At 49.7% G+C, this 24,362-nt stretch overlaps 1 protein-coding gene across 4 annotated transcripts in view; it reads left to right on the forward strand.

Annotated features, from left to right (window-relative positions):
• Positions 1 to 24,362, forward strand: part of Capn8 (calpain 8) — an 87,224-nt gene that overhangs the window by 43,479 nt on the left and 19,383 nt on the right. For 2 of the 4 annotated variants that reach the window (XM_004653240.2, XR_006638562.1), the window contains exons 4-13: positions 823 to 941; positions 1,972 to 2,105; positions 3,968 to 4,136; positions 6,581 to 6,664; positions 10,362 to 10,447; positions 11,955 to 12,029; positions 13,407 to 13,567; positions 15,996 to 16,171; positions 19,839 to 19,850; positions 23,257 to 23,468. In XM_004653240.2, the coding sequence (XP_004653297.2) occupies positions 823 to 941; positions 1,972 to 2,105; positions 3,968 to 4,136; positions 6,581 to 6,664; positions 10,362 to 10,447; positions 11,955 to 12,029; positions 13,407 to 13,567; positions 15,996 to 16,171; positions 19,839 to 19,850; positions 23,257 to 23,468 (1,228 nt within the window). Of the gene's footprint in view, positions 1 to 822; positions 942 to 1,971; positions 2,106 to 3,967; positions 4,137 to 6,580; positions 6,665 to 10,361; positions 10,448 to 11,954; positions 12,030 to 13,406; positions 13,568 to 14,054; positions 14,321 to 15,995; positions 16,172 to 19,838; positions 19,851 to 23,256; positions 23,469 to 24,362 lie in introns of those variants that run through there. The other 2 variants (XM_045157257.1, XM_045157261.1) reach the window with 2 other exon arrangements.

Here is a 24,362-nt window from a genome sequence, read left to right on the forward strand (position 1 = left end):
ACATGAAAATATTTTTTAAAAACCTCTCATATAACCCCTCCCCCCAAAATAATTGTCTGGGCGTGGTGGGGCACTCCTTTAATCCCAGCACTCAGGAGGCAGAGGTTAGAGGATCACTGTGAGTTCAAGGCAGCCTGAGACTACAGAGTGAATTCCAGGTCAGCCTTTGCAAAACCCTGCCTCCGAAACTAAAACGAAAATGAAAAGTTCACATATGAGTCCAAGCGTGGTAGCATTGAGAAGTGGGCGGAAGCTGCACGAGGCTCTGCGTTGGTGCTCACGTGCGAAGTGAGGGAACCGGCGACCCCTGAGCCCTTTTGCTCTTCTGCAAAAAGCGTTATCTCGGGCTGGAGAGATGGCTTAGCGGTTAAGCGCTTGCCTGTGAAGCCTAAGGACCCCGGTTCGAGGCTCGGTTCCCCAGGTCCCACGTTAGCCAGATGCACAAGGGACCGCACGCGTCTGGAGTTCGTTTGCAGAGGCTGGAAGCCCTGGCGCGCCCATTCTCTCTCTCTCCCTCTATCTGTCTTTCTCTCTGTGTCTGTCGCTCTCAAATAAAAAATAAATAAATAAAAATTTAAAAAAAAAAAAAGCGTTATCTCAGAGGCAGAGAGTGACCCTCTGCAGACAATGGATCTGTTTAGTCTTTGAACTTGCACTTCCTGGCTTCCAGAATGTGAGAAAGAAATTCTGTTCTTCATGCATAACCCAGCCTGGGGAATTTTCCTACAGCAGCAAAAACAGTTGAACAGACTTGGCCTCTGGAGTGCCTGTGATCGCGAGGGCCTCACCTGACCAGTGCGTGTCCCCGCTGCTGCCTTGCAGGTGACTGCTGGCTTCTGGCAGCCATCGCCTCCCTCACCCTGAATGAAAAGCTGCTTTACCGAGTGGTTCCCAGGGACCAGAGCTTCCAGAAGAACTATGCAGGCATCTTCCATTTCCAGGTAGGTTTTGCTGGTAGCCTTCGTCACTAACTTTCCATATCTTCGTTCCCACCCAGATCTACTGAATCAGAGACTCTGGGGTTAGGACCCCGGTGTTCATGTTTAACAATCCCTTCAGGTTTGAGAACCATTTCTTTTTTTTTTTTCTCAATTTTTATTAACATTTTCCATGATTATAAAAAATATCCTATGGTAATACCCTCCCCCCTACTTTCTCCTTTGAAATTCCATTCTCCATCATATCCCCTCCCCATCTCTATCAGTCTCTCTTTTATTTTGATGTCATGATCTTTTCCTCCTCTTATGATGGTCTTGTGTAGGTAGTATCAGGCACTGTGGGCTCATGGATATGCAGGCCATTTTATGTCTGGAGGGAGCACATTGTAAGGAGTCCTACCCTTCCTTTGGCTCTTACGTTCTTTCTGCCACCTCTTCCACATTAGACCCTGAGCCTTGGAAGGTGTGATTGAGATGTTACTCAGTACTCCAGTCACTTCTTTCCAGCACTATGATACCTTCTGAGACATCCCAAGGTCACTGCCATCTGAAAAGAGAAGATTCTCTACCCAAAGTGAGAGTAGCATTAATATAAGGGTATGAATATTAAGAGAAGTGCTTACTGGACAGTTTGATAAGCATAGTATATACATTTTTCCAGACATCGGCAGATGTTACACCCGAGAACCATTTCTTTAATTCATCTATTTGATTGTCCTTGATTCCACCCTGTTGTCTTATTCTCCAAGCCACGTGACCATGAGGAAAGCATCCTGGACAGAGGGACAGATGGTGGGCATCTGAGCCACCCCCTCTGACTCCTAGGTGATGCTAGGCCAGTTCCCTCAGGCACAGACTCAGAGACTGACTATGTGCTTCTTGGTCCTTGTTGTATCTTCTGCATGTGGCCATGTGAGATAGCAAACCTGCTTGAAGTTCATGAGAGACCCAAGACATGATCTCAGGTAGAACACAGACCCCAGCAAGGGCCTCCCTCTGCTGCGTGTGACCAATGTTGCTTTCCTCTCCCCAGTTCTGGCAGTATGGAGAGTGGGTGGAGGTGGTCATCGATGACAGGCTGCCCACCAAGAACGGGAAGCTGCTCTTCCTGCACTCGGAAGAAGGCAGTGAATTCTGGAGTGCTCTTCTGGAGAAAGCCTATGCCAAGTAAGCGGAGCAAGGAGCCAGCGGACCCCGAGCCTCCATGGAGGCACGCCTCTGCCTTGGCCCAGAGTGCTGAGGCTAAGCTTGCCTCAGAACTCAGACCTCCACAGCCTGGGGAGAATGTGTCTGGAGCATTTAGCTTCTGTTGCAAAAGACTCGACGGGAAGCTCCATGATGGCAGGGAAAGTGATGGCATGAGCCGAGGGAGAACATCACCTCTTGGCCCACGTCAGGTGGACAATAACAATAGAAGAGTGTGCCAAACACTGGCAAGGGAAAGCTGGCTGTAGCCCCCATAAGCCCGCCCCCAATAATACACCACCTCCAGGAGGCTGCTGTTCTCAAATTGCCACCAGCTGGGGACCTAGCATTCAGAACACATAAAATTATGGGGGACACCACAGTATCTTTCTGGATGTAGAAAAATGGGAACTTGTGCTGAGGACTTCAGTTCTCAGGTTTGGGGTTAGGGATGCGTCTCAGAGGAAGACCACCTGTGTAGCCTGCATAAAGCCCGGGGTTCAAAACTCTTGTACTACAAGCAAGCGTGCATGCCTAAAGACATACGTACATGCATTCATACACACATGCATAAGTACATGCATACATTCCTGCATGCATATATACATACAGTTCTTGAATAAAAACGGTCTCAACTCTGTCCCTCATGAATGTGTGATGGCAAGCAAGTCTTTCTGGGCTTAATTTTTTAATCTCTTTTAAATCCTGGGATAAGATCTTAGGAAGTATGAGTTATTTATTTATTTTGGTTTTTCGAGGTAGGGTCTCACATGAGCCTAGGCTGACCTGGAATTCACTTGGTAGTGTCAGGGTGGCCTCGAACTCACGGCGATCCTCCTACCTCTGCCTCCCGAGTGCTGGTACTAAAGGCGTGCATCACTACGCCCGGCCTGGAAGTATGAATTTTTAAAGGAATGACGCTGAAGGGCTGGGGGCGTGGCTCCATGGTTAAAAGGACTTGCAGTGAAGCCCAACAAGCAGACTTTGTGTCCCCGGAACTCACGCAAAGCCCAGTGCACACAGTGTAACCTGTCTGCAACCCCAACACTCCTCAGGTTTCAGAAGCGAAGCTGGCAGGCCACCACAAAGTGGAATGTTGTCCTCTGACGGCCACATGTGTGCTGTGGCATGTATGCACCTATACAAGCACACCCATCATGCACACACAAAGAAGTTAATAAAGAATAAAAAAATTAGGGCCTGGAGAGATGGCTCAGCAGTTAAGGTGCTTGCTTGCAAAGCCTAGTGAATTCCCGAGAACCCACTTAAAGCCAGATGCACAAAGTGGCACATGCATCTGGAGATCATTTGCAGCAGCTGGAGGCCCTGATGTGCCCATTCTCTCTCTCTCTCTCTCTCTCTCTCTGCTTGCAAATAAATAAATACAATATTTTAACAAAATAAGCCAAGTGTTCTTAGGTAGCAAACAGCCATTTCTATACCTTCCCCGAGTGCCATTCTCCTGTTAACTTGCGTTCACAATTCAAAGACTTCTTTGGGGTGCTTGGAATTAATTTGCCTGCTACTCCAGGTCCTTATCTGGACCCCATGTGCAAGAACCCAAGTGGCCAGGTCCCGCTCTGGAAGGCTTGCCCTTGGCTTTCAAAGGAAGTGGGAGACCTGGAGAGAGGTTGTCTGGGATCTGTTTCTAGGAAAATGCTGAGCTGGCTCTGTGAAATTATGACCTAAGCATATTCTAGGTTCCTAGTCAAAATTAGCCAAGGGCCTCCTTGACCTTTTAGACAGTCTAGACCTGGTCCCTACCCCCAGCTGTCCCCTGCCCATTGCCTCACTGAGGTTGCTAATAGCTGTGAATGCTGCCCATCTTCTCTCTTTGCCAACAGGCTCAATGGCTCCTATGAGGCTCTTGCTGGTGGCTCTACAATAGAGGGATTTGAGGACTTCACTGGTGGCATCTCTGAGTTTTATGACCTGAAGAAACCCCCGGCCAGTCTGTACCATATTATCCAGAAGGCCCTCCGCACAGGGTCTCTGCTGGGCTGCTCCATTGATGTGAGCTAGGACATCTTCTCTTTGTTTCCTCTCCCCAGGTGTGGTAGAGGAGAGGAGGGGCTGGGAGAGAGACTTTTGAAGGTTTTGGGACACTACACACTGAGACCTAATGGGCAAGTCCAGTGGCATATTGGTCCACAGCAACTGGGAGCTGGCTAGGACCTAGTGAATGGGTCGGAACTGGGGCTTGTCACATGAACAATTTCTGTTGTGTCCCTAGCTGCTAGAACCTCTTTAGTTTTGCTAATATTGTCCTGAGAACATAACTTTACTGTCTGAAGCCTAAGCCCCATCTTTGCTACTACTTAAAAATATTTATATATTTTTATTGACAACTTCCATAATTATAGATAATAAATCATGGCAATTCCCTACCCCCCTTTCACCTTTGCAACTCCACTTTCCATCATGACCCTTCCTCCTCTCAATTGGTCTCCCTTTTATTTTGATGTCATGATCATTTCCTCCTATTATGATGGTTTTGTGTAGATAGTGTCAGGCACTGTGAGGTTATGGATATTCAGGCCATTTTGTGTCTGGAGGAGCACGTTGTAAGGAGTGGTACCCTTCCTTTGGCTCTTACATTCTTTCTGCTGCCTCTTCCACAATGGACCCTGAGCCTTGGAAGGTGTGATAGAGATGTCTCAGTGCTGAGCACTCCTCTGTCACTTCTTTTCAGCACCATGATGCCTTCTGAGTCATCCCAGTGGTCACTGTCATCTGGAAAAAAGAATGTTCTCTAGCCAACAGTGAGAGTAATTACACCCCTAGGGTTCATGACTTTCCCTGTCATAAGTTTTCAGTATCTGGCATGCTTTCTCTCCTGTGGAGTGGGTCTCTAGTCCAATTAGAGAGCAGTTGGTTTTCCCATAACAGACATGCCACTATTGCACCTGTTGTCTCATTTGGCCTGGCTGGCCAAATTTAAGGCCTGTAGTGTCCACTGGTGTTTATTTCCACTGGTGATTTCTCTCTCTCTCCCATGGAATTGCATGCAGAATGGCTTCTTCCAGCTTTCTGTCAGCTGGTCTACATGGAGGAGGTTTTCAGCTCTGCTCCAACATGATTTCTCAGGAACCTTGCAGCCCAATTATGTGGAGTCTTTAACAATAGGATCTTACCATGTATTCCTGGTGGGAAACCAAGAGCTTCTACAGTGGCCTGTAATGTTTCAGGGGTATCAGGGACCTCCCTGGCTAGCAACTCACTGTAAAGTATCCCATCCCTGGCACTGAAAATTTTCTAGTAACAATCTACAGCTTCTTGGGTGTGCCATTGTCCACGAAAGTAGGTTTCCATATGACTGATTCATACCCTCTTAGATTTTATATTTTATTTATAGTTATTTGTTTATTTGAAAGAGAAAGAAGGGGAGAAAGAGAGAGAGAGAGAATGGGTGTGGGTGTGCCAGGGCCTCTAGCCACTGCAGATGAACTCCAGATACGTGCGCCCCCTTGTGCATATGGCTAACATGCGTCTTGGGAATCAAACCTGGGTCCTTTAGCTTTGCAGGCAAATGCCTTAACCACTAAACCATCTCTCCAGCCCCCCTCTTAGATTTTGACTAGCCCTCCCCTCCCCTTTCCTTTACTCAATTACTCAATCTCTTTCCCTGACCTCACTTAGGTCTTTCCATCCCCAGTAATCTGTTCTACTTACATATATACAATATTATCCTCTTAAGTCCCCCTCCCTTTCTATTCCCTTTATATCCCTTTTGCTAGCTTACTGGCCTCTGCTATTGAGTTTTATTCTAGCTCACGCAGAAGTCCAATAATATGTAGCTAGGATCCACATATGAGAGAGAATATGTGACATTTGGCTTTCCGGGCCTGGGTTACCTCACTGACTTACACCTTTCCAGATCCATCCATTTCCCTGCAAATTTCATAATTTTATTTTTCTTTACCACTGAGTAGAACACCATTGTATAAATGTAGCACATCTTCATCATCCACTCATTAGTTGAGGGACATCTAGGCTGGTTCCATTTTCTACCTATTCTGAATAGATCAGCAATAAACATTGCTGACTGCTTTTTGCTCAATAACCTTGAGTTACTTGATGAACTTGGAGATCCCTGCAGGAAAGAAAAGAGGTCATACAATTGGGCAGGGGTCCAGGCATGGCCAGAGGGTTTGGCTACATGGAATTTCAATATGGCCTTAGAGACCAGAATCTCTAGGCCACCTTCTTTGAAGGTCCATTGTCCCCTGACCCCTGGGCTGTTCTCTTTTTCTCTCCTACTGTCAATGGGCAGTCTTGAGACAACATGGTGCCATGTCACTCAGAGGTCGACTTGGCACCTGCCTGGCCTGTTAACGAGGGTTGAATGGAAATGGTTCTCTTTGTCTGTAGTTCACCTACACTTGTCCCACCGGGGCCCCCGGGCTGGGTGGTATGTCAGGGTCAGACATCCTGAGTGGACTTTCTTCCTGACCCAGGTCTCCAGTGCAGCCGAAGTGGAAGCCATCACCAGCCAGAGGTTGGTTAAGAGTCACGCGTACTCTGTCACTGGAGTTGAGGAGGTACGGTGGGGGCCAGGAGGGGGAAGGTATATGAAACTGCTATTACCACAAATTCAGGGCATCCTGAGAAGGACAATAGGAGATGGCCATGGCGTGGTTCTGAGTTGGCTTTCCAGCTTCCTGGCCTGCTGAAGGTGGGCCTGTCTCTGGATGCATAGGGCCCTGGCCACCCCAGGTGTATAGTCAGTCCCTGCTCACTACAGAGCTCTGCTGACTCAGCCCCTCGGTGCCCTATCTCTCTAGGTTCTAATTAAATTTCAGCTCTTTTCTATGATGTGATCAAAGAAGTTGCAGGGACTGTCAATTAGATTCTACAAACATTCCAAGGAAAACATGTTTGCATGTAAAACAGTAGAAACCCATAGGATTCCATAAAAGACAAAAAGATAATTCCTTACTTGAACATTCAGGATGAGACATAATAATGAGAAGACATACAGGCATTCTCTATTCTCAGCCCCCAGTGAATAGCACGGCCTATGATTTTCATCTTTTTTTATTTTCTATCTTCTACCTACTTCCAGAACGGATTTGGTTTACAGTTCAAAGTATAGACACAACTAAAATACAACCATCTAGGGCTGGAGCGATGGCTCAGCAGTTAGGAGCATTTCCTGTGCAAGCATGAGGGCCCGAGGAGGCCTGAGACGCCACTGCAGCTTAATTCCCAGGACGACAGAATCAGCCTGGCGTGGCCATGCCCGGCCATAACACCAAGTCCCAAGGGGGAGCAGAGGCACAAAAGTCTCTGGAGCTCACCAAAAACAGCTAACTCCAAAGCCGGACATTATGGTGCATGTCTTTAATCTCAGCACTGCGGAGGCAGAGGCAGGAGGATCATGGTGAGTTCGAGGCCACCTGAGATTATATAGTGAATTCCAGGTCAGCCTGGACTAGAGTGAAACCCTACCTCAAAACAAACACACACACAAACAAAAAACCCAGCCAACTCCAGGACCAGTAAAAAACTCTGGCTCAAAGTAGAATTGGTGGAAGAAAAATAGAGCTGGATATCAGATGTTCTACTCCAGCCTCTGCAGGACAGTGCACCCCACTACAGACAAGCTCATGGGGAGACCTCATGGCATATACATGAGCATACACCCCACATGCACCCCACATACCCATACACAGCATACATGCACACACACCAACACACACAGATAACACACACACACACACGCACACGTAGGCTGAAGACAGTGCTCCGACTGAGAGTAATTTTGATTTGGGTTTACCAGTGGTCAAAGCAAGAAGGGACAGTGTGTGTTCCGGCTCTTGCTTATTAAAGTTTGGGTGAACCCATGAGGAAGGATGAGAAGAAAGACAATGCAGACCTCTGTGATGGCTGTGTTTATGTGTGTCCACTGAGCACACCTCACTGAACGATGGTGGGTGCTTGTATTTGAGTGTGCAATGAATAGAAGTGAGCCAGGGAAGGGGCAGACTATGACCTAAGCAGCCATCTCTAGGGAAGACCCACCCTCCCGTGCAAATCGAAACTGCCTTGTCGTCTGTGTGTGCCCCGAGTGCTGCTTCCTGATTGCCGGCTGCTGTGACGTGGGAGCAAAGGACCCTTCCCTGGTGATGGTTGCAGCAGCAGCAGGACTCTGGAGCATGTCTGTGTCTGTGTAAGTGCCTGCAGAGCCACTCAGAAGAGAGAAGAATCCCTTGAAGAACAAAGCCCTGCCCTGGGCTGCTTGGGTGGGGACTGCTGACCCGAGCCCCCTCCGTGCCCCCGGCAACCCCTCCAGCAGCTTGGGCTTTTGTGCTGGGCATCCTGCATCTACTCCTGCCTTCAAAGACCCTCAGAATCATGCCACCTGCTTCTGCCTCCAAGAGATCCCAGAACCACTATTGCCCGGGCGGAGAGTCAGACATGGGGTTCCTGTTCCCAGAAGCTTTTGGGGTACTGGCTATCAGTGCTTGGACTTCCTCCTGCCTTCAAGACCAGCAGCTCCTGGCTCCTGCTCCCATGGGACCTGGTTTTGCTCTGCAAGTCCCAGGTCCTGCTTCAATCTGTCTTGGAGCCTATCCAGGAGTCAGAACTGTAACTCTTGGTTGGCAACCTCCTGCCCCTGAGAATTGTAGCTGTAACACCTTTGCACCCTCTAGATAGGCAAACTCGCTACCATCAATCGCTGCATTCAGAACCTTCTGTTCAAGTAGCTGTTAGATTCTCATGTAAATAAACCCTCCTCTGTTCAGCCTCCATGGCCCATCTATCCCATGCTTCAGGTGGATAGACAATGACCTGGAAAGAATAGGCTGCTTCAGTAGGGTGAGGTGATATCTTAGTCCATTTTCTGTGACTACAAGAGAATACCTGCCATTGGATGGTTCACAAAGAAAAGGAAGTATTTAGCTCATGGAATAAAGAGGATGGAGAACTTTAAGGTTGAGTAGCTCTAAGGGTTTCATGCTGCTTGGTAATGTGGCAGACATCTGAAGGATATGTGAGCACATCATGAGGGAAGAAGCAAGAGGGACTGGATTTGCTTAATTGTTCACATTCTTGGCAACCGATTTAGTCCTGCGAGAATGAGAGCTCACATCCAGTCTCAGGCATTCATCTCTTCTCATCATGTCTAGCAGGCTCCTCCTCCCCAGCCCATCACAGTGATGATCAGAAATTGCCGTGAGTTTTGGAAAGGACAAATCGTGTTGAAATCCTGGTGGGCAGGAAGCGTGGGTGTGCAGGTTCAGGCTTCGGAGCCACTCTGCCTGGGTTCCCACCTGTACCTGCCACCTGCTACTGTGATGTGTGAGTTTTCTTGGGGAGATGTGAACAAGCATCTATTCACTCCAGATAAGCCACCAGTAACAAACCAAAGAAACAGTTCCACCCACGTCTAGCTCAGTGATCCAGTGAGTTTGCTGGGAGTTTGGGCAGAGGTTACTTTCAGGAGCATGGCTGACTCAAAGGCAGATGCACCACTGAAAAGCCTCCCCCTGCTGCACTGTGGGTAACGACCCATGGAAGTTGCATCCCTCTGTGTCCCCCCCTGCCCCTACGGCCCGACTTGCACATGGTTCCACTGAAGAGCCTCCTTTCCCCTTCAAATTATCTACTGCTTTTGTAGCCTCTGAGAAGGGCCTTCTGAATATCTCAGGAGCTACCAGAGCCTTGTGAGTTTCCTTCCCAAGTCTTATGAGCTTCTGTCCTAGTAGGAATGATGAAATTCAGAGGAAATAGCAATATAACAATACAGGCATATTACACAATAAACTTGGTAATCTTGGATAGCTGAGTTTCCCCGAATCTCATATTTTTTGAGCTATAAAATAAAGATAATAACAATACCCAGCTCAGAGGATTGTAGTGAGGTTTAAATAAGGCAATAATGCATAAGCCCAGTGCTTTGCCCAATAGTTAAATACTCAACATGCAACAGCTTCCATGCTATTGGCATTTGTTTGAAGGTTTGTATGATTGTGAAATCTCAAATATTAAGAACAGAGCCCGACTTAGTCAACTATAAATCCAAATCCAAGTTAAAGCCGACAGGACTCTGTGTGTGCAGTAAAACTCACTCTCTATTTTTCAAGTGAATTGTGAGAAGCAGAGCAAAAACTCCGAAACCGCGTGAGAAGATACAAGTGGGTCCTTTAGGGAAAACTGGACCATTTGAGGCAAGTGCCCCGGGGGCAGCAGGAACATGGTGATTCAGTTTCCTTCCGTGTGTGGATCTTGCAGGTGACTTTCCACGGCCGCCCAGAGAAGCTGATCAGACTCAGGAACCCATGGGGTGAAGTGGAGTGGTCAGGAGCCTGGAGCGACAAGTAGGTCCCTCTTCCCATCCCCCACTCTCAGCTCCCTCCGCAGGGAGGTGGCAATGAGCCCCACGATCTGCAGCCCTTCCTGTCCATAGATCACACAGCCTGTCCCGGAAAGACGATTTCATGGCCACGGATGGGAAAAGCAAAATGAAAACCACTCATGTGTAGCCTTTGAGTTCCTGCTCTGTCACCTCAAAGTTTGAGAGCTCTGGTGGAATCGTGCTTACCCCTGAAGGATTACTCATTCCCTACCCGTCACACCAAGGCCAAATTGATGTCGCAGTTTCAAGTTTTCATTCCACAAACACTGCTCCCCTTAGTACCAAGAGGGAACGACAGTACTGGGAACATAAAACTTGATCCTGGAGCCACAGTCCCAGTCGAGATGGGGGGGGGGAATGCCGCTCACCCCATGAGCTCATGCGGGGGTGCATGTTTGTGGATCACTTGCAAGAGGCATGATTCTTAGGCAGCTGGTGAAGGGAAGTCTGTTAGAGGAGGCGAGGTCTGGGGCAGAAGTGCTTTGGAATCCAGTCCCTATGGTACTGAAGGACAGGAAAACCTGGAGTGGTCACATCTGCTTCGCACAGCCCATCCGGGGAAGGCAGGCTGGTATGGGGAAGGAATTATAATGTCTTGTAGACAGAGCCACCCGAAATGCATTTGATCATCATGCCACCCCGCCCCCAGTCATCCTTAAACCTGGAGTTCATCTCCACGTTCTGTCCACTATATTCTGTGATGTCACCGGGCCTAAGAAGAGAATTTTTATCACATTTAATTAGAACATCATTGTGGCTGTTGTTGCCTGGAACTGCATAACTTTCCTGCTCAAAGTGTTCAGGGAAGGGTTTTTGTCTGTTTTTCGGATTGCTATTATTATTGCCCAGTTATCTAGACATTGCACATGTATTTCAGGGACCCCTGCCTTTGAAAAGGTCAGGCAGCTGGAGACGGCATTTGAACAAACCACATGAATATTGCCACAGAAAGGCCACCAGCAGGATGTCTCACAGTGCAGAATTACTGCAGGGAAATTGCCAGGACCTCGGGTCCGGTGGGCACCGTCACAGGTTTAGGAAGTAGATTGTACACGCACTCAGAGCACGTCAGGCCTGTGCAGGAATTCACCCAAGACCTACCTAAGCATATGGAGGACAGGCTGCTAATGGGTCCTGGAGTGCTAGCCTTTCTGGTGACAGGACCCCCTCACTCCACTAAGCAGGGCCCTGCGCTTCTTAATTAGAATATAAAACTCAACCAGAGAGTGAAAATTAGAGCATGTGTACGTGTCTGAGGCTAGCCTGCCGACGCCCTGCCTTGTCCTCGTCCCCTCCCTGCATGACAGTAACCCCACACCGGCTCCAGCCTCTCCGGGTGCTGGCTGTGTGTCCCTATACCTGGATTTGTACCTCACGTGTGGCTCCGTGGGCGTGGGGGGGGGGCGCATGTGGCTACAGTCAACAGATTGTCCCTCGGGAATGAACGGCTCTGCATCACCTTCCCCCAGCGCACCCGAGTGGAATTTCATCGATCCCAGACAGAAGGCCGCGCTGGACAGGAAAGCCGAGGATGGTGAATTCTGGTGAGGAGCAGCTATAGAGCAAGTCCTTGGCCTGTTCCAAGTGACCTGGGTCGGGCTGGCCTCTGGGACTCCGAGGAAAGTGCCGTGGTTCCTTTCATTCTTCTCTCCTCTTTTGGCCTAGTAGAATTGAGTGTGCATCTATACTCATACATCTTTAAGCGTTGCAATCAAGCTCTTCTGGGCCTTGCTATGGCTTGGCCAGTAGCCTGTCTGCCTTTCATGAGGCTAAAGCAAAACTTTTTTTTTTTTAATCTAAAGATTTTTTTGGGGGTTGGGGAGATGGCTCGCTGGAGAAAGTGCTTGCTGCTGAAGCTGAGGTGGGCTGAAGGCAGGAGGCGGAGGCAAGGGGAGTTCTCCAGAGTTATGGCAAGTGCTGCAGCACAGAATAGCAGAGCTAGAGACAGATCAAGAAAGCCTGCCTCAAGTGAGGTGGCCAGCCGAAGACAGACCCTGAAGATGCCCTCTGACTTCTACATGTGCCCCCGGACACACACACACGCACACACACACACACACACACACACGCACACACAATTTATTTATTTATTTTTAAATGTTCATTTATTTGAGGGAAAGAAAGAAGGCGAGAGAGAGAGAAAAAACACCAGGGCCTCCAGCCACTGCAAACAAACTCCAGATGCATACGCCCCCTTGTGCATCTGGCTTATGTGGGTCCTGGAGAGTTGAACCGGGATCCTTTGGCTTTTCAGGCAAACGCCTTAACCACTAAGTCATCTCTTCAGCCCCACACAATTTATTTTTATTTTTAAATTATTTTTGATTATTATTATTATTTTTTTGAGGTAGGGCTTCACTCTAGTCCAGACTGACCTGGAATTCACTATGGAGTCTCAGGGTGGCCTCGAACTCATGGTGATCCTCCTACCTCTGCCTCCCGAGTGCTGGGATTAAAAGCGTGCGCCACTGCGCCTGGCACAAACAATTTTTAAACAGTCTTCAGACTTAGCTTACCACCAGAATAGGGCACTTTCCTGTCTGGGGGCTACCGGAGATGATACATCTTGAGAAGAAGCTCTATGGTGGACACCACTGAGCGCTCCATGTGAAGGAGCCTCTGGTGGGTTTAGACTTGATCTAGCTCACAGGCAAGGGCTGCAATCACATCTCCATCTGGGGGTCCCTCCAAGCCACAGCTCCAACTCTGAGGTGTTGGCAGATCCATGAGAGGAGTTCTCTAAGAACCGAGGTGCTAAGCACCGTGAGGAGTTTGGACCGAAGGCTCTGCCCATTGGCATCACTTGGCTATAGAAGAGGAAGCTCACGGGGCTCTTTGCTGTGCTCAGTGGGCATGTCCTCAATCACTTTTCTGATCAAGCCCCGGTGACCCACAGTCTTCTGGTTCCTCTGCCCTCCCAGGATGTCCTTCTCAGACTTCTTGAAGCAGTTCTCTCGACTGGAGATCTGCAACCTGTCCCCAGACTCTCTGAGCAGTGAGGAGATGCACAAGTGGAACCTGGTGCTGTTCAACGGACGCTGGACCCGGGGCTCCACCGCGGGGGGCTGCCAGAATTACCCCGGTGAGGCGAAGGGCTGCCTGGCGCGGCTGGTCCTTGCTGAGGCGCATGGCTTCTCGGGCGAATCCACGGACAATGAATGCTTTGGGATTTGAGGTTCTGCTTCTCTACCAGCTTGGAGGCCGTGGTGGCAAGGTTGGGGGGGGGCAGTGACAGTGGCTCTGCAGTTGTTCCAGCTCGGTGTCTCCCTCCCACCGCACAGCCCTCCCGGCTTCTGACTCCGTTCTTGTTTTTCTCTCTCTCGGGTCTCCTCCAACTCAGCTGAGCTTGGGGACAGGCGCAGAGGGCGACAGGGGTGGACTGCACCCTGCAGGGCAGCTACTCTGCTTTGTTTCTGTGCCAGTCAGAGCTGGAGGGCCAGGGGTGACCACACACGAGGCAGGCATGGCACTACCCCCGGCTCCCGCGGGAGTCACCAGGGCTCCGTGCGCGGTGGGGATGTTCCCGGTGCAAGCTGGCGCACTAACCGTGGGTCCCCGTCTTGTTAAAGGTGAGCCGCCTCCCGAGCTCCCAGAGGATCACTAACGTGTAGGCTCGCCCCTAGGTGGACTCCAGTGAGGCCGCACCTGCAGCAGGAAGGCTGAGCAAGGACCCCGTGTCTCTCAGCAACTGAAGAAAAGCAAAAGCTGCTCTCTCCGCGGGGTCCAGCTCCCCACCCCCTTGCCCACTGGATGGCTGTAGCCCTGTTGATTCGTGTCGATTGACTCCACTGTCTGGGCGGGGCGGGGCGGGTGCTCTCTGCTTGGTATCGCTGTGCTCACTGCCGTGATAAAATGGCACGGTGGCACAGCCCGTGGGGGGGGGGGGGGGGCTCCACAAGATCTCTCCCCATCCTCATCCAGCCCAATCGCCTACCGGTGGCTCTAGAGACCAGGTGTTGACCAGCCAGAAAGGGAAGCTCCTGACTGCCCCTTGTCACTTAGCTTAACGTCTGATAGACCTGAGAGGATGCACTCCCTTCCCCAAACTTCAGCTTCCCCATCCTCACAATGGCTTATAACGCCTGCTGCGCAACGCTCTGGGTCCCAGTGAGTGTTGTAGCGAGAAACGCGCAGGGAAGAGCTTTGTAAACTGCGCAGGGTTACACAAAGGGGACCTATGATTTTTATGGCCCATTCTCTTCCTCTAGTGCTGTTAGGGAGTAAACAAACAAAAGAAAACGTAGGGATTGCAGTAATGTTGCATTTGGGAGAAATTAAAATATGCTTTCCATTAGTAAGCTCTTAGACAATGCGCAGGAAAATTTGCATGGCTCATCCTGGGAGCTCAGAACTATCGGGGTGCTCAGGGTTTCAGCGGGCCCCAAATCACAATCCCACCTGTACTGCCCGCCAGCTGTCAGGAAGAAATGGATTGTGCTTGCCTTTTGGTAATGATGTAAGTATAGAAGATTACTGAATTCCCCTGAAATCTATAGATACTTGGCTTTAAAATCCATATACTTGTGCCTTAAGTTAAAAAAAAAAAAAGAAAGAAATCTAGATGTGCAGTTTCTGGGAAGGTCAGGCAAATAATCTCACAGTTAGGAAAAAATAACATCTGTGTTTCACAGAGTTGGACCCCCCACATAGAGGACATAGTAGCCCCTAAACAGACAAACATGCCTTCCCAATACTTTGTTCCCCTCAAGCACATGAAGATTGGAATTGTTGAGACCCTGGCATGGCAAAAGCTGCCATTTTCAGTTATGCTTTTAGCTCACCTGCCTCACAGAATGGCCATGTGCCCTGTGTTTCTGTTGTGTAGCCGCTGTCTTAAGGGATGTTTTTCAAAAGTTGTCTTTGACTGAGGGCGTCTCTGGGTATCCATAGGGTTGTGGCAGGAATGTTTCTCGTGACTGCTGCATGATTAAACGACTTGTCCTGAAGGGTGTGTGTCTCATCAGTGGGCTGCAACATCTGGCTCTATCTTGGGAGACCTGGGGGGACAGGAGATTGGTCTCAGGGCTTTATAGAGCTGACATCTGAAGCTGTGGCCTCTCCTGGGGGCTGAGGAGAGCCCACGGCCATCAGATGGCTTCCTTGCCTCTCAGGCGGAGGCCCCTGTAGCTAGGTTCTTCTGAGACTCTCTTCCCTCATTTCAGACATGTGCTTCTTCCCAGAGAGCTCCCTCCAGGCAGGATCTCTAGGCAAGAGCAGAGAGCTGAACGCCTCCAGGAAGACTGGAGGTGATGGGATCTTGAATTCCCATGCAAATGGTCTGGGTTTCTGGTTGATCCAATGGTCAGGCAGACTTTCTGAATGCTATGGGGGCAGGTGTTGTCTGTCGGTGGGGGAAGAGGGCCAGGGAGGTGGGAGGAAAGCTTGAGTTCTGCTCACCAGGCACAGACCGGCTGGGGTTTGCACTTTTATTGGAATGATGAAGGCCCTTCCCTTTTATTTTACCTCCTCCCTCGCCTCACCCCACATGGGACCATCTGGGTGACTTTCAGCCACTTACTGGACCAATCCCCAATTCAAAATCCACTTGACTGAGGTGGATGAGGACCAGGAGGAGGGCAGCGGCGAGCCCCGCTGCACCGTGGTGCTGGGGTTGATGCAGAAGAATCGTAGAAGACAGAGGAGGATCGGCCAGGGCCTGCTGAGCATCGGCTATGCTGTCTACCAGGTACCGTGAGCTTGGCTCCTCCCTCCTGTGCCCGCCTCTGCTCTGAATATGGATTGACTATTCCCAGCCAGGCATTATCCCTCGTCCCCCCAACTCCTCTCCTACTGCTCTTACCGAGCCCTTGAACTCCACCATGAGACATTCATTCCCATGGCTCAAGTCTCCACTGTTAACACCGAGGTGTGCAATTCATTCTACTCAGCCTGCCCAAGAGTGGCAATGCACACGCTAGACTTTTTCTTTTCCAAGTAGAGGTGCATCAGGAGCTGAGAAGAGAAAGGACATTTGAGGGATAGGAGGTGGCTGGATATGGGAGGCAAACACGAGCTGCCACCTTCTTCCACCATGAGCGACCTGGAGTTGAAACACACAGGGCACTGCCTGGGGTGAGGGAATCTTTTTGTTGTTGTTGTTGTTTGTTTGTTTGTTTTTCGAGGTAGGATCTCACTCTAGCTCAGGTTGACCTGGAATTCACTATGGAGTCTCAGGGTGGCCTCGAACTCATGGTGATCCTCCTACCTCTGCCTACCGAGTGCTGGGATTAAAGGCGTGCGCCACCACACCCGGCCAAGGGAACCATTTTTGGTCCTGGTTTTTGGTTCTGGAGTCTCTGGATTGGGGAACATAACTGGTCTGGCGTCAGGCTTCAGTCCCTGGTTCAGGATGCCAGGTATTCCTGTTAACCACCCCTCTGTGGACTTAGGACTTGTTAGAGCCGCTCCTCAGGTCTTGACAACCTAGCCAGGCACAAGCTGGTCTCAAATTCTGTACACAGGCAAAGACTCCATACAACATATTTTGTGAGGACTTGGGGGGATTTTTGTTTGCCTGTTTGATTTTTTTTTTTTTACACATCAATTTCTTGGGTAAAAAAAAAAAATACAACCCTAATGAAGAAGAGCTTCCGGAGGCCTACCATGTCAGTATAAATTTAACGCATACAAAATAAGCATTGCAACAGGAGATGTAACTCAGTGGTGAAGCACTTGCCTGGCCTGTGTGAGGTCTGAGGTTTAACTGCTGGTACCAACAAATACGCCCCCCCCCCAAAGGTCACTTGTCAAGCCCACTCCCCTCTCTCTCCCCTGCTCTTTATAGAATTCTCAAATGTAAGTTTGTAGAGGGCTTTTTTTCTCTCTCTCTCCCTGTTTGTGTGTGTGTGTTTTATATTGAAATAACGGGAGTTGGAAAAGAATTGCTACTTGATGGCAGGAGAAAAAAAAAAATCCAAATAAATAAGCTGTATTTCTACTCCAGCTCAGCTCTTCTAGCCCTGCTGAGCTCATAAATACGACAAACAGCCTGGCTGCTCACAGGGATAACAGCCCAAGGAGGCCTCTGGGTATGCATCCCAAAACTGCAAACTTTGCTGAGCATCCACTGTGTGCCAGGTGCAGAGTTGACAGCTGGGGACACAGAGGACTATCACACTAACAGTCCTCAGGGTGCTCATGATCTGGGAAACCTGGCCTATGCTCAGCCGATCACAGGACAGGAGGGATCAGTGGTGTTGGGACCATCACAGTGGTCTGAGACTCCTCAGCTTCCTGTGGGGAGTGGGGGAACTTTGACCAAAGTTTTAAAGGTGAACCTAGATTTCAAAGGTGGAGAAGGGGGAACGTTCCAGCCATGTGCTTCTTGATGGCTTGATAGTGACAGTCTCTGAGAGGAGGACAGTAGGCAGACACAGTTGCAGGGTGGGCCACTTGGGGGATAGTGGCACCAGATTCCCCTCCCCCCACTCTGTTGGGTCTACTTTATGAAGCCAGGTCCTCAAAGCATTCTTTCTCTTACGTCTGTGTGGCTAGGCATTTGCTCCAGTAAATAATACATACAACTTGTCAGTTTTTTTTAGGCATCAAATTATAGCTGCTTATGAAATACTCCGGGGTATGTGATCTGTGGTCCTTCTTACTGCCAGAGGCATACAATTTAGGGTTTGACATCTGCGAACAGAATCAGTTTTAAAGTTGAGGGAATAAAGGCAGAGAACATCTGGGGTGTGGGGAACAGCTGGGCAATGGGAATAACTGGGGTGTGAGGAACAGCTGGGGCTGTAGGGAGAGCAGCTGGACCGTGGAGGCGGGGAGCAGCCTGGGTGGGGAGAGTACACCCAGCTGGGGAATGGGCAATAGCTTGGCTAAAGCTGGGCTGATAGGGGAACAATATCCTTATTGCTCTAACTCCCTCCTCTGGATTGAACTCTCTGAAACTGGAATAAAGGTCCAGCATGGTAGTTCCCACTCGAATCCCAGCTCTTGGGAGGCAGCAGTGAGCCGATGATCATAAATTTAAGAGCAGCCTGGTCTATGTGAGTTCAGGACAGGCTAGGGTGTAGCGTGAGACCCTGTCTCAAACAAAACAACATCGAAACTAGAGTCCAGTGTGAGATTGAAAACCTGTGGCTCGTTGAAAAGCAGCAGGGATTCCCTAAAGGCTAAAGAGCCCTATTTATCTGTCCTCCTCTCTCCTCCCTTTGTCTTGCTGTGGTGACAACAGGCGCCCGCTGGGCGGGTCTGGCACTCCTGCATTTGGTAGATGGCTGAGCTTCTCATCCCTCCGTGGGCGATGCCTGGGACCTGCCCTTTAGCCCACGCTGCACCTGCCTGGCTCAGAGCACAGTGGGCAGGGTGAGCTCAGGGCACGGTGACAGCAGTGGTCAGAGCGTTGATGGAAAGCTGGCCAGCATGATTAGAAAAACCCCTTCCAGGGGTGGAGAGGTGTTCTGCAGGGCTGACTTTGGCATAAACTCAAGACTAGAGGAGCATTAGTACCCTTGACTGCTGTGACCTCCACTTCCCCTCAGGGCTGTGGGCAGTTGTCCAGTGACCTAAGCCACCACATGCTCTTCTGTTTCAAACAGCCTGCGTGAGGGGTGCAGGAGGGAGGAGGACACAGTGGAGACTGGGGTTCGTTTGTCTGGCACGGGAGTCCTGAGCATGCAGGGCTCCCGTTCTGCATCCGAGAGCTCATTTCTTGTGAGAGTCAACATCTCCAATTGAACCTGATAGAGCCTCACTTGAACGAAGCCGGCAAAAGAGAACCAACCATCTCATATTCTCCACATCAAGGGAAGGAGGAGACTTGGAGGCAGTGATACTCCCCACACCTAGTTTCAATGTCCTTCTAGGCTAATATTCTTCAGCCCTTGATATTACCAGCATAAAGGAAGGGTAGCCTTTCCTTAGATCTAGTTAAAAATCCCAGAAAGTCTCTGATAGTCCCAGCTTGGGTCGCAAGCCTATTCTTCAATGACTAACCATGGCCAAGGGCAGGATCAGTTCTGGCTGAGGTTGAGTGGGCTCCCCCTTCTGGCATATTCCTTGATTTGGGAGGCCAAGTTTGCAGGTCTATAAGAAGACCTTAGGTCTCATTTAAGCTTCAAGTTATTGCTCTTGCAGCATTTGGGGTCCTGGCAGGTTCTATAACTAGGAAATTAAGTCAAAGCAGGACTTTCTCTTCAGCCCCACCCCTCCCCAATTTCCAGGTCACACTCGTGTGCAGACAGTGCAATGGATTTTCCAGTGTGTTCTGAGTTTCAGTGCTGATCAGTTTCTCACTGTAGCACCAGTTTCCTTCCCATGGGTGGTTGAGGAAGGGGTGCCAAAACACAAGGGTGGGTGACCTTGAACTCTCAGGTGATCCTCTCTTATCTTCTGCCCTGCAGGTTCCCAAGGAGGTATGTGAGTACTGTGTGGACAGAGAGGTCTCTCTTTCGGTAAGGAAGGGCACGTCTGTCTTTGGCACAAACGCCTAGCAACATCTGCTTCCTGTGATGGAGGCTGGCTCTCCCACTGACCCTCACATGATCTGGAGAACTGGTGGCCCTGAGAGCTGGTAAAGACAAGGCCACTTCCCTTCTATCAGGCTCCTAGGGAAGGGAACAGGGTCTATCTTTGTCCCTGAATGCCTGCTGGTCCGGTTGAAACAAGGTGATTATGGTAACGCACTGTAGGTTCCTACTTCTCTGTCCAACAGAAATAAATGTCGTGGTCTTGGTTGGGAAAGGAAGGTACCAGCTTTACCTTGTTGACTCTCGCTTCTCCTTTGTCCCTTGTTCACTTACACTGGCCTTAGGGAGTCCTATTAGCACTCCCATGCTTGCATCTGGGATTCCCTCTGCCCTTCTGGGCTTCACCCACCTAACCTGCCTGAAGCTGCTTGACAGCACCCCTGGGAAGACAGCTGCGTGGCCTAATGGGAGACTGCAACCAGCCCAAAGCGAGTCCCCAGTGATCTGACTTAGCTGCATCCTGAGCAATTAAAAATCTCAGTAACTAGGGCTGGAGGGATGGCTTAGTGGTTAAGGTGTTTGTCTGCAAAGCCAAAGGACCCAGGTTTGATTCCCCAGGGCCCACATTAGGCAATTGCACAAGGTGGCACATGCATCTGGAGTTCATTGGCAGTGGCTGAAGGCACTGGCGCACCCATACTTTCTCTCTCTCTCCCTTTTTCTCTCTGTCAAATACATAAATAAAAATAAGATATCTTAAAAACAATCTCAGTGACCAGGCTACATACATTTCAGCTCCATTGGGAGAGGGAGAGTGGAGTGCATGCATCATAGGTTTGTGATTCACCCCAGTGACTCCAGTGTGTAGCCATAGCAGAGAACTGATGATCTTTCTGGAGTTTCTTGGAACTGGAACCAATCACACTAATTAATTATCTGCCTGGTCATAGACTCCCCTAGTCTCAGATTCTCAACCATGGCCAATGATGCAGCTCGGAAAACAGGGCTCAAATTCACAGGCTCTGTCCCAGGCAGTCAGTGTTCCAAGGCTGCAAGCTACTGGTCTACCACACCGTTGGATCCATTATTATTTATCATGGAGGGAACAGACAGGATATACGGTGATTCACTGTAAAGACTTCTTCACTACCAGAAAGGTAATGCCAACCGAACCAGAGTTGAGTTTGGTGGTTGACATCAGAGATGCACGTGTGGCCAGACTTCCCCCAGGAGCTCCCGTGTGTTTCAGTGCGTCCCTGTGGCTCCTGTGCCCGGTGTCTGAGAGTCTCTGGTCTGTGGTTGCCAAACTTCCACTTGCCTCGGAATCCCCGGAGGGCTTGTTAAAGCACAGTTCACTGGCTCCTCTCCTAGAATTTGTGGTTCTGTAGGTCCGGGGTGGGTCTAATAATTTGCACACCTGCCCCCACCCTCCAGGATGTTCATACCAATCCTGGGCTCACACTTTAAGGATTGCCCTCAGTGAAATCTGCTCCATCCCCTTCCGGTCACTGCTGGCTGAGTGCTGTCAAGGGATGAGGAAAAGGGCAAGGAGCCTTGTGACATTTGCTGTGGGGGGTTTCTGGTAGGACAGGGGCAGAGGTGGCGGCTCCGCTCTTGCCTTAGTGTCTCCCAATCCCACTCTGGCTTCCTAAACATGGCTTCTCTAATCTATTCTATCCTTGGATTTTTCTTGGAATTCAACTAGCCCCTTTTTAATTATTATTATCAATAACATATTTCGTATGGATACATCATTGTTGGTTCCCTGTTTTCCCTCATCTCAGCCTCCATTCTGCTGGGGATCCACCTCAGTGGGGTTGCAGGTATTCCCTATGGGGGTTGTGGGTTATGTTTTGTGGGAGTAGTAGTCAGTTATTTTTTTGGGGGGTGGAGGTAATGCCTCTGGGCATGATGTCTCAAGCGGTGGCTCTTACAATCTTCCTGCCCCCTCTTCTGCAAAATTCCCTGAGCCGTGATGGGTGAGTTTTAAGTCTACTTCAGTGATGAGCTCTTAGGAGCCTCCGGATCTCTGCTTTGGTAGGTGTTGAGTGTCCTCGGGGTCTGCCTCCTTCATCCTGGCTCTGAGTATCAGGTTCACCATGGAAGCAGCACTCTTGCTCATCTCCCCAATTCCTCTGTGGATTCAGTTGTGGCTTGGCTGAAGTGCGAGGGGTAGTTTATTTCCTCAGGTCTCACTGCCTTCTGAAAAGGAAGAACAGATTCTCCGATGGAGAGTGAAGTCAGCATAGTTTAAATTGGATAGCAGGGCATCTTCCCCGACTCCTTTTATGAAGCTGGCATCACCCTAACCAGACAGAGATGCGACAAGAAAAGAACACTATAGGCCCATATTCCTGATGAATTTAGATGCCAAGATCCTGAACAAAATCCTCAGCTTACCCTATTTACAACCAAAATGAGATTTGAATTAGCTGTCCATTTCTGCTCTGCCAAATACCTTCTCCTCCTGCTGGGCACTGTCCTCCCCTTGCTGTCATTGGGGATGGCAGGAATGACAATGAGCTGACGCACTGACTGTGCATGGCCCCACTGTTCTTATGCCCAACGCGTAAACATTTTCAGAGGGTGTCTCAAGCATCGTAGGTACCCTACTTACCACCTGTAGAGTCCTAATCAAGGCAGTGAGGGTGGGGAGAGATGATCCTGTGTTCCAAGGAGGGTCTAGTGGCCGTGCATGGACACTGACCACTCCAGGGTGGGCAGTCCAGCCTCCAGGCCACACAGAAGTCACAGCTCTTGCAGCCTGACAGCACCTGCCATCTGTCACAGACATCATATGAAGACTGATGATAGACACAGGGCTGTGGGAGGTTTAATTATAGCAATCACGGCTCCGGCACCTGTGTTTTCAAAGTGCTCCACAGTCACTAATTAGCCTGTGTCACACACGGGTAGCCTCCCCCCTTCCCCACAAGTAATATGTGGGTCACAGGGAGCGCAGCTTTCCCTCTCAGAGTCAAGGTTTCAAGGAGGAGGGTCCCAGAACCAGCCTTTGTTTGCTTCATTCAGAGCCTTACCACTTGGGTGACAGACACAAAGTGAGAGTCTGTTGGAATCATCAGGAAAAACATGCAGAGAGAAGCAGTCTGCATCAGACACCCTGGGCAGTCTGCACCCAGACACACCTTGGCTGCTACCTAAGGTCACAGCCTTAAACTGGGCCTTGAAGCCTTACAGTTGCCCCAAATACACTTGATGATTGACACAGTGAGTTTGTGATGAACCCAGTACCTCCTGATTCTTACCTGGTGGTAGTGATGAATGATTCCTAACTCAGCAAGTTAAGACTGACCTCTAAGGAGAAACTGACTCTGGCCATTGCTCTGTGCAGCTGGAGAGCCACACGGACGTGCACTTGGGTCGCGACTTCTTCCTGAGCCACCAGCCCTCAGCACGCTGCAGCACCTACGTGAACCTGCGGGAGGTGTCTGGCCGGGCTCGGCTCCTCCCCGGACAGTACCTGGTGATCCCCTCCACCTTTGAGCCCTTCAAGGATGGTGACTTCTGCTTGAGGGTGTTCTCAGAGAAGAAGGCCAAGGGCCTGTATGTTTCCTTAAGCCCTGTGGTCAGGGGATGTTTTCTGAGCTGGGCCCCAAATAGAGGTGCAGGAGTCCATTGTTGAGTGACCCGCCACTGGCTCTTGGCTGATGTTTTCAAAGGCGGTCTATGAAGCACAACAGGTGCCAAGAGCCTTCCCTGGATGCCCTCTTGGCACCTTCACTCTGCTCTATAGGACAGCAGGAATTTCCTTACATAAAAAAATCCAGGCTGGGGAGAAAGGGCACCATCAATAGCCTGTTTACTGGTGTTCCACTACCCAGCAGGGGCTGCGGCACCAGGAGCCAGGGTGTAGTGGAAAGGCCATCTCCTCTACTTTCATGTGCCCCGGGCATGCACACCACCCATGCATACTAAAACACTGCATGTCAGATGCCACACATATACACACATCTCCAACCCATACATGCCATAGACACACCTACACATATACAATACACATCCCACACACCCTATGTACCCATATAATATACATATGCATACATAGCACACACATACCATGTACACTGCATCATACATCATGAATGCATACTGCATACTATATACACACAACACATGGTATGCATATACTTTACCCCTGCAGGCCGCACACCACATACATAACACACCCATACCATGCCACACATCTGCAACATACACCCACCTGCATCTATAGAACATAGCCCCTCCCAGATACCTCACCCTCTATACTGCACATTCTCTGTGAGAGGTAATTGCAATAGGGACTTTTTTTTCCCAAGAGAAAAGGCTAGTCACTGGGTTAAGATACAGGGACATTTTTCAGAACTGATCAGGCTGAACATTGAGAATCCAGTGGAAAGTGAATTGAAGTTCTTGTCTCTGATGAAAAGTCCGGGGTTGATTGCGGGTGGGTTGGAG

This window comes from Jaculus jaculus, chromosome 1 (assembly GCF_020740685.1).
Source record: "Jaculus jaculus isolate mJacJac1 chromosome 1, mJacJac1.mat.Y.cur, whole genome shotgun sequence".
NCBI lineage: Eukaryota > Metazoa > Chordata > Mammalia > Rodentia > Dipodidae > Jaculus > Jaculus jaculus.